We start from the raw sequence: 18,448 nt of genomic DNA on the forward strand, positions 1-18,448 counted from the left end.
CCCTTTGGGCTCTGAAGAATCCTGTATAATATATTTTAGTGTCTAAAGGAGTAGTACCTGAGCTCCTTTGATGCCTGACTTTTAATAGAACACTTTTAAATCAGAAAATGGTGAAGTTTCTGAAATCCTGTGGATTACAGGACTGGAGGCAACATGGATTCACTAGAGGGGTAGGTCTTGTCAGACAAATCTGATCAATTTCTTTGACTGGGTGACAAGAGACTTGAAACATAGAAACATGATGGCAGATAAAGGCCAAATGGCCATCCAGTCTGTCCATTCACAATAACCATTATCTCTTCCTCTCTCTAAGAGATCTCACGTGCCTATCCCAGGCTTTCTTGAATTCAGACACAATCTTTTTTATTTGAAAGTAAGCTCTGGAATGAGAGGGCATTGGATGAAGTTAAGAAGTGATAGGCTCAGGAGTAATCTAAGGAAATACTTTTTTACAGAAAGGGTGGTAGATGCATGGAACAGTCTCCCAGAAGAGGTGGTGGAGACAGAGACTGTGTCTGAATTCAAGAAAGCCTGGGATAGGTACGTGGGATCTCTTAGAGAGAGGAAGAGATAATGGTTACTGTGTATGGGCAGACTGGATGGGCAGTTTGGCCTTTATCTGCCATCATGTTTCTGTGTTTCTGTTGGCTGTTCATTGCTTGTTCCAGTGTTGTTATGTTTGAGCAGAACAGTTTATTTGTTTGGGAAGTTTCCCATTTTCCCTTCACATAATTTTGATGGAGCTCCCAGTGCAGATGGCAGTAGAGCTCCCGGTGAAGTAGGAGGACCACAGAAAAAAATCCAGAGTGAATTCCTTCTGAATGGGGAAATTACCCGCTTGTCCAGAATAACACACCTATCTACAGGAAAAGATATTATCAAAGTAAGAACATAATCTCTTTATATGTGTGTCCTGCATTTTCCTATGTTTGTACCCATGTACCAAGTCAGTTGCCTTCTCTCTGGCATCACTATAATAGTTTTATCTAGGCACTATGTGAGATCAGCTACCTTTCCCACCAAGCAGGCAAGTTACCAAGCAATCCTTGCATCCATTATCTGCCCAGTTATTCACATATTTTGATGACTGCATTGCCAACTACGAAATCCATCTTAAACCTTCCTTGGTGCAAAAGATTGTTGCATGTTCCTTTTCCTGATGGTTGGCATTTGAGCTCTCATATCAGCTGTAGTGAGAGAGGCCAACCACAAATCATCATATTTTAGACTAGGGGCTTTTAGTCCAGACCTTGGGACACATCCAACCAATCTGTTTTTTAGTATATCCACAATGAATATGTATGAGATAAATTTGCAATAATTACTTCCATTGTATGCAAATTTGTCTCATACATATTTATTGTGGCTATTCTAAAAACCTAACTGGTTGTATGTCCTAAGTACTGCTGAAAACCACTGTTTTAGATTGATGATGATTTTGACTTTGTGGATGATTTTCTGGTTTACTCTTGGGCTCTTTTTCCCGCAAAATTTCAAAACTAAACTAAACCTTAAGTTTGTATACCGCATCATCTCCATAAAGATAGAGCTTGGCACGTTTTACAGGTAAATTCAATAAATGAGGGAAGGACATAATAAGAAATTAGAGGTTATGAAGAGAATAGCTAGCTTTACATTTTAAATAGCTAGCTTTACGTTTTGGAGAAAAGACAGGTTTTCAGATGCTTTCGGAATAATTGGAATGAGCCTAGGTTCAGCAGTGGGGCAGGGAGATTATTCCAAATCTCAGTGAATTTGAAGAAAAGGGATTTCCCTAATTTACCTGCATACATGATGCCTTTTAACGAGGGGAAAGATAGTTTGAGTTTGTGGGTGGATCTGGTAGTGTCAGGTCTCGAAGAATTCCAGGATAGTGGAATTAGAGGAGGAAGAATGCCATGTAGGATCTTGAATATTAGGCAGGTATATTTAAAGTGAATCCTAGAAATCACCGGAAGCCAGTGAAGTTTTGACAGAAGCGGGGAAACATGGTCAAATTTGCTTTTTGCGAAGATCAACCTAGCCGCAGTATTCTGGATCCGCTGAAGTCTTTGAAGATTTTTATTGGTTAAACTTAGATGGAATTACAATAGTCCAGTCTGGAAAGAATGATTGATTGTACAAGGATTGTTGTTGGCGGAAGCAGGATCTCACTTTCCTCAACATGTGAAGACTAAAAAAACATTTTTTTACCAGAGAGTTGAGATGATTATTAAAGGAAAGTGTAGAGTCAATAATGATGCCCAAAACTTTGCTTGAGAATTCGATCTGCAGTGAGGGACCAGAAGGTAGTGGAATGAGCATGGGTAACGGATCTAATTTTGGGCCAAGCCAGAGTAGTTTTGTTTTGGACTCATTCAGCTTCATTTGTACAGAGAAGGCCTAGAATTGGAGTTTCGTTATGCAAGCTGTTATATTTTTGGTGAGGACAAGGATGTCATCTGCATATGTAAATAGAGTTTCAAAGGGAGATAGATGGTTTTCAACCATAACCTAATCCTTTTTTATACTGCTTTACCTCATTCTCAGAAGATTTGGAGTTTTCATGCCAATGTTGGTGTTAACTTATCTTTTTCCTAGTGTTTTAGAGTTTCTAGGCCAATGTTGATGCTTTGTTGCCCGTGGTGCTTTGAGATCTTCATTGTACTCTGTGCTGCTTTACTCCTATGATACTGGCTTGGAGTTTTTATATCACTGTGAGTGCCCTTTAAACATCTTTAGTTTCCATGGAGTCTTCATGCCATTCTTGATATCTTGGAGTGCTGCTGGCTCTGTGGTAGATACCTATCTGCAGGCTATAAGGAAATTTGAATAGAAAAGCACACTGAGAGTGCAAAATTGTTTGCTTCCTTGACTTGAATGAATCCAAATAATTTGTTGTCCAAAGGCTCATCAAATGGATGATAGAACCAAAGATGAATTGAACCTAATTTTTGCAGTGGTCATCCCTAATCCACGAGCATTTATGCCTGCTAATTTTTGCATATAGTTTTCTGGTGAAAAATTAGGTACATTCTTTTTAGAAAATTCAAATGTAAGCACATAGCTTAAAACCATGACTTGAGCCTGGCCCATAAAATATGTCCCTTTATACAGATAAAAGTGTTCATTTAAGAGATCGTTGTACAATAGTTTGTGATTTTTAAATCTCTCATTCATGCTTTTGCTTCTTTGTATTTTCCACAGTAAAAACTGGTTTGGATCTGTCTGCTTCTTAAAACTTATACAATATCATAAATCAGGGCTTCCTAAACAATGGGTTGTCATGAAATCCACATTTGGAGTTGACCTGGGCAGACGCTCCATAGGATGTCATAGGTTGTTTGGTGGGGGGAGACAGGGAAGGCGCTTCCTTCAGCCATGTAATTTTTTTTTTTTTTTTTTTTTTCATAATTTTTTATTAAATTTTGTCTAAAGACATACAATACAACAACAGCAAACATTAAGACAATAGCAGAACCAGAAAGGTCTTCCATGTTAATCCTTCACGATGACCTAAATGTAATTTTTAGTTGTGGTTGTAGAAAGATTGGTAAGTGCTGTCATAAACTGTTTTTAAGGATTTTGCAGGCTAACTTCTATATAACTACTGTTAAATTCCATTATTTCAGATCACTCTATATTATACATAGATTGTTGTGTTGTTGTTTTTCTTTGCAGAGTTATGACAAATGCTTCCTTGGATCTTCAGAAACTGCTGATGCAAATAGAGTATTTTGTGGTCAACTTGGGGCAGTATTCGTTTTTAGTGAAGCATTGAACCCAGCACAGATTTTTGCAATACATCAGCTAGGACCTGGTTATAAGGTAGTCGGTACTATTACTTTAACTTTTTATTGTATTTCTGTAAGGCCAGTGCCTCTCAAGCTGTGTGCTATGGCACAGTGGTGTGCCCCAAAGTGATTCCAGGTGCCCCACGAAAGATTTCAGAACTTTACTTTATTTTTAAAAATTCCCTTCATAAATATACACTAGAATTGATGACATGCAAGTCTGTCAATGTTATGAGCCTCTGTGTGTGTAAGGATACAACTGCCCAGACAAGCATCATTCTTTGGCATTATTGGTCCTTGAAAACTAACGACAAATAATTTTAGTTTTGTTCTTATTTTTTATGCAGTAGTTATTCTATCTACTTTAGTTTTACCATAGAACTTTAAATAAATAACTCTCAAATTTAATTTTTTGTTAGTTTTTCACTTTTACATTTCAATTATAATGTGCCACGAAAAACATGTCTAGTGTGCTGTGAAAAACATTTGCTCTGTTTAGTGTGTCGGAGTTAAAAAAGTTTGAGACACACTGCTGTAAGGCATTTGACATCGATTCACTGATCATCTTGATGCTTTTAAAATCGTAACAGAGTGGGTATGGCCTTCCCTTCTGCTTTTTTACATACTAATAACTTGCTTCCACTTTGCTGCTGCAGGAAAAGTAGCATACGTGTATTGCGCTGCAGCATATGTGCTGTGGAGTATACATACTACACTTTGCATCATTGTGTTGGTGCTTTGGTGTCCAGGAGTCAGATTTTTAAAAACTGTGTATTTATCAAATCAGAAGATATACAAACTTATGGCTTTTTTTACAAAGCTGCACGGCAAACACTCCGTCTATTAATTCCCTATGGACATTAGAGCGATTATCACTGTAGCAGCTGCTAGCATGGCTTTGTAAAAAAAGGGGTGGGGTGGGGAGTGGGGTTAACGTTGTACCTTTACAAAAATACAAAACAAAAATTTAATAATAAGCATGGAAGTTTAATGCCACATTTTTTTTTTAAACATATTTTTATTGAAAGTGAAAATAGTCACAACCAGACAGAATACTATCCAGATAATGCCACTGCGTGTCATCAGATAAGCTCAGGAGTGATATGGTTGGAATGTAGCAACTGTGCAATTATCTCCCCAATTCTATAAAAGGCGCTAAAAATTGCATGTAAAATTTTAGTCACATATCCAAATTGCTCACACAATTTAATTAAATAACAAGCTAATTTGCATCAATAATTGGCATTTTTGCAAGCAATTATTGGTGTTAATTAAAATGAACTGCAAGTTAGGTGTGTAAATTTAGGTGAGAGATCTGTGTCTAAATTTAAATGTGCGGGTCATGGGAGGATCGGGGGCATTACTTTACGCTAAGCATGTAATCCGCTATAATAAAACCCTTAGCGCGCATGCGCAGTTGAAACTTCATGCAGCTGTGATCCCTGATCCGTGGCTCCGTGTCGCCACATGCGCAGTAGGAGCCTTTGGTGGTTTGCGACGCGTGCGGCGGTTTCCCCAGCACCGATCTCCGACGCCAGCTGACTTCTGATAACGCCTCTCCTTCTCACCCCCAGACCAGCAGCGGCAGCAGCCACGGGGTATTTGCTAGGCCTCCCCACTTCAATAATGCAAAGCGGGCCGGCCTAGCAAAAGCCCCGAGGCTACCCGGCCTAGCGAATGCTGGACAGTGAGCAGGTAAGGGAGAAGGGGTACTACTGGATAGGGGGGAGTTAAAAGGAAAGGAGAAGGACTTCTGCTGAACAGGGGAAGCAGGGAAGGGGTAAAAGGAACGGAGAAGCAAAAATGCAAAAGCATTATGTCAGACTGTGGGAGAGATTGTGGGACTTGTCATCTTGAGTGGTTGTAGGGGGGTGGGGGGTGGGGAGAGATTTGCACCTCTTTCTTCTTCTTATCAGCCAGCTATTAGCTCTCAGCTGAGTCTTTCCTCTCTATGGTGCCTAGGGGATGGGGGTGGGGAGTTCTGGTGTGTCTGAGGGTCTGTGTGTTCTGTTGTATGGAGTGGATGCAGTTGTGTGAGTGGTGGCGAGTGATGTGGATGGTTCTTTTTGGGGACACTAATTTCAAAATGCCACATTCTAAACTTTAATATTTATTTTATATACCACTTATAGTCTAAGATGTTCACATTGAATACAAATCAGTAAGACCCAGATTCTCTAATTGCCTCCAATTTTTTAGGTGTTAGTAGGTGCCCATGATCGACAAAAAAAAACCAAACCACCATTTAAATGATGTTTTTAACTGAGTTTCAAGGTGCCTACCAACACCTAAATGATTGGTGGCAGAATCATGCCTCCCTAGGTGCTTTAGGCTGCCTAATGGAAGTGGTGTTAGGCAGCCTAAAGTGCCTACAGAGGCGCAATTTCACATCAAAGATAGGCACCAGAAATGTAGGTCTAGAAAACTCTGGTTTACATTTCTGGTGCCTATCTTTGCTGGAGGTGCGATTCTGTACTTGGTGCCATCATGTGATTGACACGCGATCAGTGGCCGTTTTTAAGGTGGATAGTGACAATGGCGCCGGTTATAGAATCCGTCCCTCAATGTTTTCCATCTGTTCCGGCAGGCTTGCAATCTAACTATGCAACCTGATCAATGGAGAGGTGAAATGACTTGCCCTGGGTCACAAGGAGCAGCGGTAAGATCGAACCCGCATTCTCATGGTGCTGAGGCACTAGGCTCTTACCACTAGACCATTCTTCTGTTTTTAGGGATACCAAAATAAAGTGATCTAGTGGAAATCTTGATGTTGGTGTCACTGCTTGTTTTATTTTCCTTACATATGACTAACATAAGAAAGGATGGAATTGTTTCACTAAGCATAAGCAGGCACATGCTTTCTGGCTATAATGCAAAATTAAATAGAACAACAAATATTTAAATCTGCTGTACTGGACTAAGAATATGACCTTTAACTGCTGGTTTGGACAATTTCCTGGAGGAAAAGTCCTTAGTCTGTTATTGAGAAAGACATGAGGCAAGCCACTGCTTGCCCTGGATCAGTAGCATGGAATGTTGCTGCTCTTTGGGGTTTGGCCAGGTACTAGTGACCTGGATTGACCACCATGAGAATGGGCTACTGGGCTTGATGTACCTTTGGTCTTACCAAGTAAGGCTTTTCTTATGCTCTTATGAGTGTGGCATCCCCTCATTCAATCTTTTTGCCACTGATCTCAATAACAAGTCCCCTTGGTTCTGTTCATACTCAGATCACAAGATAGATCAATGTAGGATGCATTGCGGAGAAGGTCTCCTGTGTGCGTATCCTCCAATCTGTCTTATAAGGAAAACTCTGCTGAAACTCGAGCAGGACTAGAGGAGGACCATGATTCTCATAGTGCCTTATTGGATGAGGCATATATAGTTTGCTCCTCTTCTGGAGTTGTTGTCCAAAGAGCGTTGGAGACTGGATGGCTTTCTGATACTTAGAATGAGTTGTCTTTTGCATCCTAATCTCCAGTCCTCATGGCCTGGACATTGAGTGCAGAATTTACATCTCTGCAGCTGCTTAAGGATGCTTCCTAAATCCTGCTGGCTTCCTGAAAAGGTTCCACTAAGAGATGTTATACTTTTAAGTGGAGGAGGTTTGCCTTCTGATGTGAAGGCAAAGCCCTAGACCCTTTTACTTGCCCTACACAAAATCTGCTTCAATACATTCTGCACCTTTCTAAGGCTAATTTGTAAACCAGTAAAGGTTCATTTCAGTACAATTAGTCGTTATTATCACCGTGTAGGGAGTAAGCCCTTCTCTAGAGCCTTTAGTTTGATTTGGCAAAGCTCCCTATCAAATCACCTCAACGTCATCCTCTCTCCACTGATGAAAGTTCCTTTTGAGTCACTTGATTCCTGTCATCTGAAATACCTGACTAAGAAGGTCGTGTCTTTGGTGGCGGTCTCTTCAGCTTGTAGAGTCAGTGAGCTTCAGTCCCTAGTAATTGACCATCTTTCACAAGACTTTACTGTAATAGAGTAATTTTCTTTGCACTTAACCTGAACTCCTTTCTAAGGTGGTGTTGGAGTTCCATCTTAACCAGTCAATTGTTCTGCCAACATTCTTCCCAAAAACCTGTGCTCAGTCTGGTGAAAGCGAGCCTTGGCCTTTTATCTGGAGTGGACTAAAGCCCACCGACAATCCATCCGGCTTTGGTTTTTTTTTATTCAAACAGAATGGGGACAGCCATCACAAAGCATGCTCTGTTCCATTGGCTAGCAGACTGCATCTCCTTTACTTGTGAGCTGACTCTAGAGGGTCCTGTCACAGCTTATAATATCAAAGTTATGGCCATTTTGGTAATCCACTTGAGACTACCCTCCATTCAGAATATTTGCTGAGCTGCTGCTTGGCCTACAGTCCGCACATTCACATTTCAATACTGCCATCAGCATTCTTGACATGACAGCTGTTTCGGTCAGACTGTCCTGCATAATTTGTTCAGTGTCTAGAATCTAACTCTACCCTCTTAAACCCATTTTTCTTCTGTTCCAGGCTGTACCTCCACAACATATAGTATCACGTTGATTAGTTCTGGCTGGCCTTGTCATTACAAATCCCTATTGTCTTTGGATTGTTGTTTTTGGTGAGCCTGGTAGCAAGGGATTTCCAACTGAAGTGCTCTTTCCAAAACTCACTCAAGTCTATTTTTTTTGTCAATTTTGAGCTATGCTATTAATTTCATTCATCAAGGCAAGATTCATTAACTATAGTTTATTCCTGTGTCAGAACTCCTGGACTCAGCGATTTTTAGCACAGAGATGAGCTACAGTAAATGAATCTTGCCTCAATGAACAAAATTAATCACAAAGCTCAAAACTGACAAAAATACATTGAGTGAGTTTTGAAAAGTGCTCTTTATTTGTAAGAATTAATGCTCTGCTTGTTCAGAGAAAACGAAGTTACCTGCTGCAGGTGTTATCCGAGGACAATAGTACATGTATTTTTACATCCCTCCAGTGGTGTAACGAAGGCAGGAGGCACCCAGGGTAATGATGCCCCCTCACCCTCTTCTCTGCCCCCCCTGCCGGCAATGCATGCTCCTTCCCTCCCTCCTGTATCTCTTTAACCCGCAACTAGGAATTGACTTCAGAGGGAGAGATGCGTCTGGCAGAAGCAGCAGGTTGGAGGTGCTGTTCGCACCAGCCAAGAGGTATGGGAGGGTGGAGAGGAGGAGAGATGCCAGTGCCCCCTACTGAGATGGCACCCTGAGTAGTCCACAACCCCCTCCCCCTCATTATTTCACCACTTGCATCCCTCCCTCTTCCTAGGAGTTGAATTCTTTTTGCTGTAGTATCATACTAATGGTCCTGTGCACTCGCACTGGGCAGGAAAGCACTTTCATATGCAGGGTGGGATGTTGCCAAAAGCTTCTTAAACCTACAGAATGCTGGGTAGCTTCTGCATCAGAGCTCTATCCCAATTGTAAGAACCTATGTCTTGTCATTGAAGAACACCTGCTACAGGTGAGTAACTGCTTTTTATACTGTTAATGGTTGAGCCTTTTCAATATTATAGAACTATAAATCTAGTCATTTGACTAAAAAAGTCAAAATACAATAGACTTTTCAAAGTGGTCTACATATTTTTCTCTTTCTTATAGAGCACATTCAAATTTAAATCCGAGAGCGACATTCATCTGGCTGAACACCACAAACAGGTTCTATATGATGGAAAACTTGCAAGTAGTATTGCCTTCACATATAATGCAAAAGCTACTGATGCTCAGCTATGCCTTGAATCATCACCAAAGGAAAATCCTTCAATTTTTGTACATTCTCCACATGCACTTATGCTTCAGGTACAGTTTGGCTCTAAGTACATCATTTTGTGTATTTTTGTAAAGATTTTAGCAAATTACGTCCAGATTTAATGTGTTATTAATAATGCAATTAATGCACTACATCTTTAACACAGATTAATGAAATTGCTCACAGTTAATCCAATAATCTTGTTTGCGGGGGTGCACTGGTCTCTTCCTCATGCTTGTGCCTGCAGTCTTTGGGCCATCAACAGTGTCAGTCAGCTGAAAATGCTGCCTTCAGCCCCTGAAACATTTTTTCTGCAGAACAGGAAGTGCTGCAGAGAGAAAGCTTCTGGGACCACTGAAGGCAGTGTGTTCAGCTGACTGGTGCTGCAAGTAACCTGAAAATTGCAATTAGCAGCTTGGAGGAGAAAAAAGAGAGAGGTACCCATCCCATGGGGGGAGAGAAATGCTGCACTTGATTGGGGGAGGGATAAAGCCACCATTGGGAGGGAGAGAGGAAGGAAGAAAAGGGAAAGGAGAAGAGAGGAGAAAATGATGCCAAACCATGGGAGAGGGAGGGAAGGGAAGCAGAGGAGAGAGATGCTAAACAACATGGGGAGGAGAGAGAGAGAGAGATGGAAGAGAAGGAGACAGGTGTCAGACTATGGAGTTGGAGCAGTGACATGCCAAGGGCAGACACTGGATGGAAGGGATAGAGAGAGAAAGGGTAGATTCTTGATGGAAGGGGAGGGCAGAGAAAAAGGGCAGATGCTGGATGGGAGGGAGAGAGTTGCTACATTGAGGGAGGCAAGGAGAGAGAAATGCTGGAATTGGGACAAGGAGGGAGAGAATTGGTACCTTGAGAGGGTCGAGGAGAGAGAGAGGTGATGCTTGGGGGGGGGGTAGCAAGAAGAGGAAGAGAAGCGCTGGACTTAGGACAAGGAGGGACTGAGGAGCTGCATCAAGGGGCGGGTGAACAAGGAGGGAGAGAGGTGCTGCATGGGGGACACGGAGGAGGAAAGATGCACTGGATTTGGGGGGCATGAAGGGCAAGAGGTACTGTATTGAGGTAAGATGGGATAGTGGTGCTGCATGGAGGAGGGAAAGGAGGGAGAGAGATGCTAAAGTTGGGGAGGGAAGTGAGGAATCCATTGAGGGATTGAGGATGAGAAGGGGAAAACTGGATGCACAGAGGTAGGGAGAGATGCCGGATATGAGGGGTGAGTGGAGAAAAGAAAAGAGGAGACATACTGGCCTGGAGACAAGAGAAAGGAGAGACCAGGATAGAGCCAAGAAGGGTGAGTATAGAGAAAAGAAATGGAGGACTAGGTAGTACATAAAAGATAGAGAAGAAACTGCAGATAAACATTGGTTTATGCTTTTGCTTTAGGAATTTTTTTGCTTGTTGTATTTTCTTTAAAAATATCTTCCAGTGCAAAGGAACACGAGTCTTGACCAGTGGGTTATTCACTTCTACCCGTGAGTTTTTGCAGAAGTAATCATCTTCAGCTTTTCAGCTGTGCCTCCTTGTGTCAGTGGGCAGTCCCCATCTCCTCAGTTTTTTCTTCTGCTCTGCAATTGATTTATTATTTTCTGGTTTTAATCCAAAGTGTGAGGCTTCACAGTGTCCCAGAGGTTCCCAGGATTTCCTGGTTGGAGTATGTGTATGTGTATCAGCAGGGAACCAATCTAGCTGACCTGCACTAACACTTAGGATAGCTGGGATGCGTTCCCCCTGGGAACTTGGCATGCCACTGATTTATCAGGCACTTGAGCACAGGCTGAGTGGCCCTGTGTTGGTCCAGAGGGCTGTAGCAGGTGCTGGCTGCATCCCCCCCCCAGATGTGAGGAGCTAGTGGGATTAAGGGTTTCAGGCTCTCAGAGCCTGTATAAAAGGCAGCTCAAAGAGACAAGCTTCTGGAGGATCTTATATGCTTGTCTTGAGGCAGGAATCTTCTCCTTTGTACAGTTACATTGTGAACTAATGCAGGCATTGTACCAGGCAGTACTGTGAGAACAGTCTATTACTGTCTATGGGAAACTTTGGGGTGATTCCAAAATGATAGTTTTAAGGGTATCTGGGGCTTCATGTAGGGACCCTCGCCTCCAAAAAAAAACTCTTCCCTGAATTTTTTTAAACTTCTATTCAGCTCTCTCAGGTTGTTGGTTTTTTGGCGCAAAAATTTCTGTGGTGGCCATCTTGGTTTTCCCAATTTTAATTTAAAAGCCTCTATCTGCCTCAAAACACCTCAATTTTACTAATAATCGATTTATATGGGTTTCTGAGGCCTTTTTACTCTTGTATCATGCCAGTTTTGACTGGCTAGCTGGCTGAGGATGAAGAGTGGGAGCGATGGGCTTAGCCCCCTCTAGTTCCTCCAGTCACAAAAAGCTCAAATGTTGGGGCAAAAATCCCTTCTTGGGCTCTCAAATTGTGACTCGGTGTCTTCTTCGAAATTCAAATTTCAGAGCCCATGAAGAAACAGCAAATGTCCCTGCAGAGGTTCTTAGGAGATCCAGTTCAGGGATTTAATTTTGGTTTTGTGAGTGTAATTCTTTAAGTTTATATGAAATATTTAGGATCATTTGCATAAACTGGAAACACGCCAGTGACTGTTCAGGGTTTTTTTTCCCTTAAGAGTGCACTGGTCCATAGTGGAAAGGTATTCCAAAGGAATCAGTAATCCTGTCAGAAAAGGACTGGGATGACTGACGGTCAGGTTTGATTCCTTTGCTCCCGCAAAGTGATTCTTTAGGTTTAGAGGTTTCAGGGTCGCAAGTTGGCACTACCAGCCAAGAGTCTGTGGCGGCCCTGGACCAGGCAGAGGACCTGACAGTGGGCAGATTCTTTAAATCGTTGATCTTAATGGAAGTCATTACAGTATCTCTGAGGCAGTTAAGTTTGAAAGAGCCTCAGGCTCTTTTATGAGCAGTTCTAAGACCCAGTCCACATTTTTTCCTTCACATCCAGAGATCACCATGATGTTAATGGAGAAGTGAGAGCTGCCAGAGAGCCCCTTGAGGTTTGTCAGAGCCATGACAAAATTGTACGCAATGGCTCCTGAGTTTCAGCAGTTATTTGTACCACCTAGGGTAGATTTACAGGAAATGCTTGTTGCAAAGTGTACATCACTTCCTAGTGAAGGTGGAGTAATTCTAAAGGATACACAGGATCGCAGAGTGGACTTAATCCTCAAACAATCGTTTGAAGCTTTAGCTTTGGGTCTGAGAGCAACAGCAGAAGCTTCTTTTATGGTGCGCGCCTGACATAAGATGCTGTGACAGGCTCTAGGTGGTATTTTCAGGGGTTGATTATGTAGCAGATGCTCTATATGACATGATCAGGGTTATGAGCAAAGTGTCTGCTTATTCTATCTCCTCTTACAGAAAGCTCAGGATCAGACAATGGACAGGAGATTCTGCCTCTAAAGCTGCTTTGAGCAGGCTTCTTTTCAATGGACAAATACTCTTTGACAAAGAGTCGGACAACCTTATGGCCAGTGTGGCAGATTCTAATCCTAAGTCATTGCCAGATGGTAGACCACATGTCTGGTCATGGTTCCTTTCTTGACTACAGACCGTCTCGACGGTCATCAGCAGGCTCTCTGCTCAGAGATCATTTTGTAGAGCAAGGGTGCCCACACTTTTTTGGCTTTTGAGCTACTTTTAAAATGACCAAGTCAAAATGATCTACCAACAATAAAAAAATAAAAAAAAAAACACCTCAAGTTAACTGTCTTCTAGAAAACCATGTTGCGTTATCTTATGACACAGTTCTGTTTGGTATATCTATGAGGAAAAAAAGTCAAATTTCATCGTATAATAATAAACTTTTGTTAATCATGACAGGGGTCACCATTCAGCACATAACCAATAATTGGAAAAATTACTCTAATCTTAATTATACCTTTTGGTGGAACTCATTATGCCAAATTTATAAGATGGAAAGAGCTATTGCTACGCAGAAAGGGACTTACAATAATTTTATAAAGATTTGGGGGCCAATGGAAAAGTACTGTAATGAGTAGACATCATTTTTTTATTTATTATTTTTTTTATGGGAGATTATAGTTACACATTGGAGGATGGGGTAGGGTATATTTAATATTGAATTTTTGCTATAATTATTTTAAGAGTGGGTGGGAGGGGATTGATGTTTTTGTTTCAAACGATTGTGAAGAATTTCAAGTGTTATATTGGAAGTATAATGTGTGGTATTTGTACATTTGATGTATATTTTACAATGATTAAAGAATTTTAGGTTGCTTTGAGAGGGGTGGGTGGGAGGGGGGTATATATTTTTGTTCTAGATCATATGATATAGATTTTCAAGTGTTATATTGTAATTGTAATGGATGTAATTATGTACACTTGTTTATGATTTATAATGAATAAAGAATTTAAAAAAAACCCAAAAAACCCCCCCACAAAGCACACTGTACGCAGAGAAAATGTTAATTATTTATATTCGGAGGTTTTTTTTTTTCCAAAGAGTTCAAGGCAGATGACTTAAATGTCACCTCAGTAACAACTATACAAAAATAGACAAATTTACCCCCTCTTCTTTTACTAAACTGCTATAGCGGTTTTTAGCACAGGGAGCTGCGCTGAATGCCCCATGCTGCCCCTGACGCTCATAGACTCCCTGCGCTAAAAACCGCTATCATGGTATAGTAAAAGGGGGCCATAGTACAAAATATAGACAGCAGATATAAATTCTCAAAATGGACACATTTGGATCACTAAATTTAAAATAAAATAATTTTTCCTACCTTTGCTGTCTGGTGATTTCATCAGTCTCTGGTTGCACTTCCTTCTGACTATGCATCCAATATTTCTTCCCTTCTTTCTGCCTCCTGCATGCTTCCTCTCCTCCAGACCTCATTCTATTCCCCAACCAACATCTCTCTCTGTCCCTCCATGAGTCCAACTTTTTCTTCCTCTCTCCCTGCCCCTCCCCTTTTTCTTTCTTTCTCTCTCTCTGCCCCTTTCTGTCTGTCTTTCTCTCTCTCTCTCTCTCTCTCTCCCCCCCCCCAAATTCACCATCACCGATTTCTCCCTGCTTCCCCGAAGCCAGGCCAAGCCTTCCCCACCCCCCAACATCAATTCTGACATCAGAGAGGAAGTTCCGGGCCAGCCAGGCAGCAATTAAGTGGCACAGAACTTCCTCTTCGATGTCATAATTGATGTGGAGGGGGGGAAGGTTGTGGGCCCGGCGCTTCTACGTGCCCGGCCTGGCGTCGGGGAAGCAGGGAGAACAGAACGCAAAGGCAACGTGAGTCTATCGCGGAGCCCGGGATGGGCTCTGCGATCGACTCGTGTTGCCTTTGCGATCTACTGGTCAATCCCGATCAACCTTTTGGGCACCTCTGTTGTAGAGCTCTAAAAGAGCTCAAGACATCAGGTTTCCACTCAACAGCCACTCCTAAGAAGTTACAATGATGCCGGGCTAGAGCCTGAGTTACCTTGGATAGGAAGGAGACTCTCGGAGTTCAGGGAGGCTGGGGCAAAGATTTGTGCGAACAGTGGGTGCTGGACATTTATTATTATTATTTTTCACATAATAGGATGTGATTTGGACTGCTATATTACAAATTTTTGCTCCAACAGAATTTATTAAAACCTTATCTTTTGTTTGGGTTATTTTAGATACCTTTTCCTTGGAGATGGTCACATATTCATACTGCTCATAATTTTTTCGAATGTCTTGTATGTGTTGATGAAAGATTAACCATTGTGTTTTGTGTGTCTATATAGGATGTGAAAGCTATAGTTACACATTCCATACACAGTGCAATTCATTCAATTGGAGGTATTCAGGTTCTTTTCCCTCTCTTTGCTCAACTGGACAATCGCCAACTAAATGACAGTCAAGTAGAGACTACTGTGTGGTAAGTTTTCACTACTTAAAATATAATGATGCCAATATATGGAAGGCTGCTCTCTAGTTAAAAATAACCAGATAATGTTTCCAATTATTTTCAAGCAAGTTTTCAGTCATTTTAAGTGGAGAAGTCAGATCATTCTATACATGGGCCTAAAATGAACTGCATGAAATTAGCCAATTTGACCCTATTTACCCAGTCTGATTAGATAACATAAAAGTAAAAAAGTTAACTAGATTACACTGAATATAGATGCTTATCCAGTTTACTTTTCAGGCTTTCTCCTTCCTTGGGAATTCCTTACAACCTGTCTCCATGTAATCACATGGTTTTATCCAGAGACATGTCCAGATAAACATTTTTAAATGGTTAAATGATTTGCTCCTTATTTTTAAATGGTTAAATGACTGACATGAGAGCTTTTCTACAGATTCAGGTCTACCTACTCAGACACCCCATATATACTGTACATATGTTGGTTAATGCAAAGATTGTTGGCTTTCTTTGTTTTTGATTATTACTATTATTTTGCCTTTTTTATGCTATTTTTGTTGCACTGATTTTATTATTGGCCTCAATTTTTCAAGATTAGGTTTATGTATTTGCTTTTCCAACACTAATCACACAGAATGAAGGGTCCCTCCTCAACCCGGATTCCTGCTCCCTTGCCTTGATGACATGGATCTTGATGACACAGACTTAACTTCCCTTTCAAATGATGTTTCTGTGGTACTTCAAGCCTCTAGAAAACCTTCTATACAGAAGTGTTTCCAGTTTAAATGGAAGAGATTCCCTGGTGTGTATCCAGACCATTAGACCCTACTACAGTGGTCTTCAACCTTTTTTATGTAAATTGTGAATATAAGAAAACGCTGAGGGCCACCAAGAGATTTCAAGTTTACACATACTACTGATTTTGTAAACCATAAGAACATAAGAATAGCCTTACTGGGTCAGACCAATGGTCCATCAAGCCCAGTAGCCCGTTCTCATGGTGGCCAATCCAGGTCACAAGCACCTGGCCAAAACCCAAGGTGTAACAATATTCCATGCTACCAATACAGGGCAAGCAGTGGCTTTCCCTGTTGTCTTTCTCAATAGCAGACTATGGACTTTTCCTCCAGGAACTTGTCCAAACCTTTCTTAAAACCAGCTACATTATCCATTGTTACCACATCCTCTGGCAACACGTTCCAGAGCTTAATTATTCTCTGAATGAAAAAAAAAATTCCTATTGGTTTTAAAATTATTACCCTGTAACTTCGAGTGTCCCCTAGTCTTTGTAATTTTTGACAGAGTGAAAAATTGGTCCACTTGTACCCGTTCTACTCCACTTACCCTGTTTCCCCGATGATAAGGCAGGGCCATCAAATAAGACAGCCCCCCCTTTTTAGAAAAAAATGTAAAATAAGGCACCCCCCCGCAAATAAGCCACCCACCGATACCTGCGCTTACCCGAATCGGGTGGTACGGTGGGTGACTCCGTGTGGTCCCTCCGTCTACCGTATTTGCCTCCATGGCTGCGTGCCGCGCCTCGTCATGAAGTGAAGAGGAGGAAGTGACAGGACTGCAGCGCGCGCACGTGACTCCGCGCAAGGAAACACAGGCAGCTTCCCTCATCCCTCCCTAACGGAGACTGCAGGAGTTTGTTCACGGCCAGAACATCCAAAAGTGAGACACGCAGACAGGTTTCTTTTGCTGTGAGCAATACCACTTACTGTATATAAAGCCTGTTTAAAATGCATACAGTATATAAACAATGGTTTCACATTGTCAAGTCCCCTCTGATGCTGCACTACAGAATAATCTCTTTACTGTGTTTCCCTGATGGAGAACATTGGGGACATTAAATGGTACAATATATGGTATGATGGATAAAGCTGGCCATACACGGTACGATTTTTCGGCCAACCGATTCTTCAGCCGTCAAATAAGACAGCCCCCCCTTTTTAGAAAAAAATGTAAATAAGGCATCCCCCCGAAAATAAGCCCTAGAGCATATTTTGGCCTTCCAAAAAAAATAAGACAGTGTCTTACCATCGGGGAAACAGGGTAGGATTTTGTAGACTTCAATCATATCTTCTCTCAGCCATCTCTTTCCCAAACTGAAGAGACCTAAACTTTTTAGTCTTTCCTCAACGAGAGGAGTTCCATCCTCTTTATCATCTTGGTCGCTCTTCTTTGAACTTTTTCTAGCACCACTATATCTTTCTTGAGATAAGGAGACCAGAATTGAATGCAATACTCTAAATGAGGTCAGTCCACGGATCGAAATAAGAGCATTATAACATTCTTAGTCTTGTTAACCATCCCTTTTTTAAATAATTCTTAGCATCCTGTTTGCTTTTTTGGCCATCACACATTGGGTGGAAGGTTTCATCGTATTGTCTACCATGACACCCAGATCCTTTTCTATGGCGCTAACTCCCAAGGTGGACCTTAGCATTTAGTAACTGTGATTCCGGTTATTCTTCCCGATGTGCATCACTTTGCATTTGTCCACATTAAATTTCATCTGCTGCCCAGTCTTCAGATTTCCTAAGGTCCCCCTACAATTTTTCACAATCTGCATGAGTTTTAACAACTTTGAACAGTTTAGTATCATCTGCAAATTTAATCACTTCACTTGTTGTTCCAATTTCCAGATCATTTATAAATAAGTTAAATAGCACCGGTCCCAGTACAGACCCCTGCGGCACACCACTGTTTACTCTCCTCCATTGAGAAAAATGACCATTTAACCCTGCCTTATGTTTTCTATCTGATAACCAATTCCTAATCCACAACTGAACTTTTGCCACCTATCCCCTGACTCTTTAATTTTCTTAGCAGCTTCTCATGAGGAACTTTTTCAAAAGCTTTCTGAGAATCTAGATACAGTACATCAACTGGCTCACCTTTATCCACATGTTTATTCATACCTTCAAAGAAGTCAAGCAAATTGATGAGGCAAGATCTCCCTCGGCTGAACCCATGCTGACCCCGTTTGTCTATGTGTTCCACAATTTTATTTTTTATACTGAAGTGAGGC

General features: G+C 41.4%; 1 protein-coding gene across 1 annotated transcript in view; it reads left to right on the forward strand.

The window, feature by feature from the left end:
* The window catches only part of NBEA (neurobeachin), an 812,633-nt gene that overhangs the window by 81,956 nt on the left and 712,229 nt on the right, over positions 1–18,448 (forward strand). The window contains 3 exon segments of the mRNA XM_033948014.1: positions 3,661–3,807; positions 9,389–9,586; positions 15,290–15,423. Coding sequence (XP_033803905.1) covers positions 3,661–3,807; positions 9,389–9,586; positions 15,290–15,423 — 479 coding nt within the window.

The sequence above is a fragment of the Geotrypetes seraphini genome, chromosome 6, assembly GCF_902459505.1.
Source record: "Geotrypetes seraphini chromosome 6, aGeoSer1.1, whole genome shotgun sequence".
Lineage (NCBI taxonomy): Eukaryota > Metazoa > Chordata > Amphibia > Gymnophiona > Dermophiidae > Geotrypetes > Geotrypetes seraphini.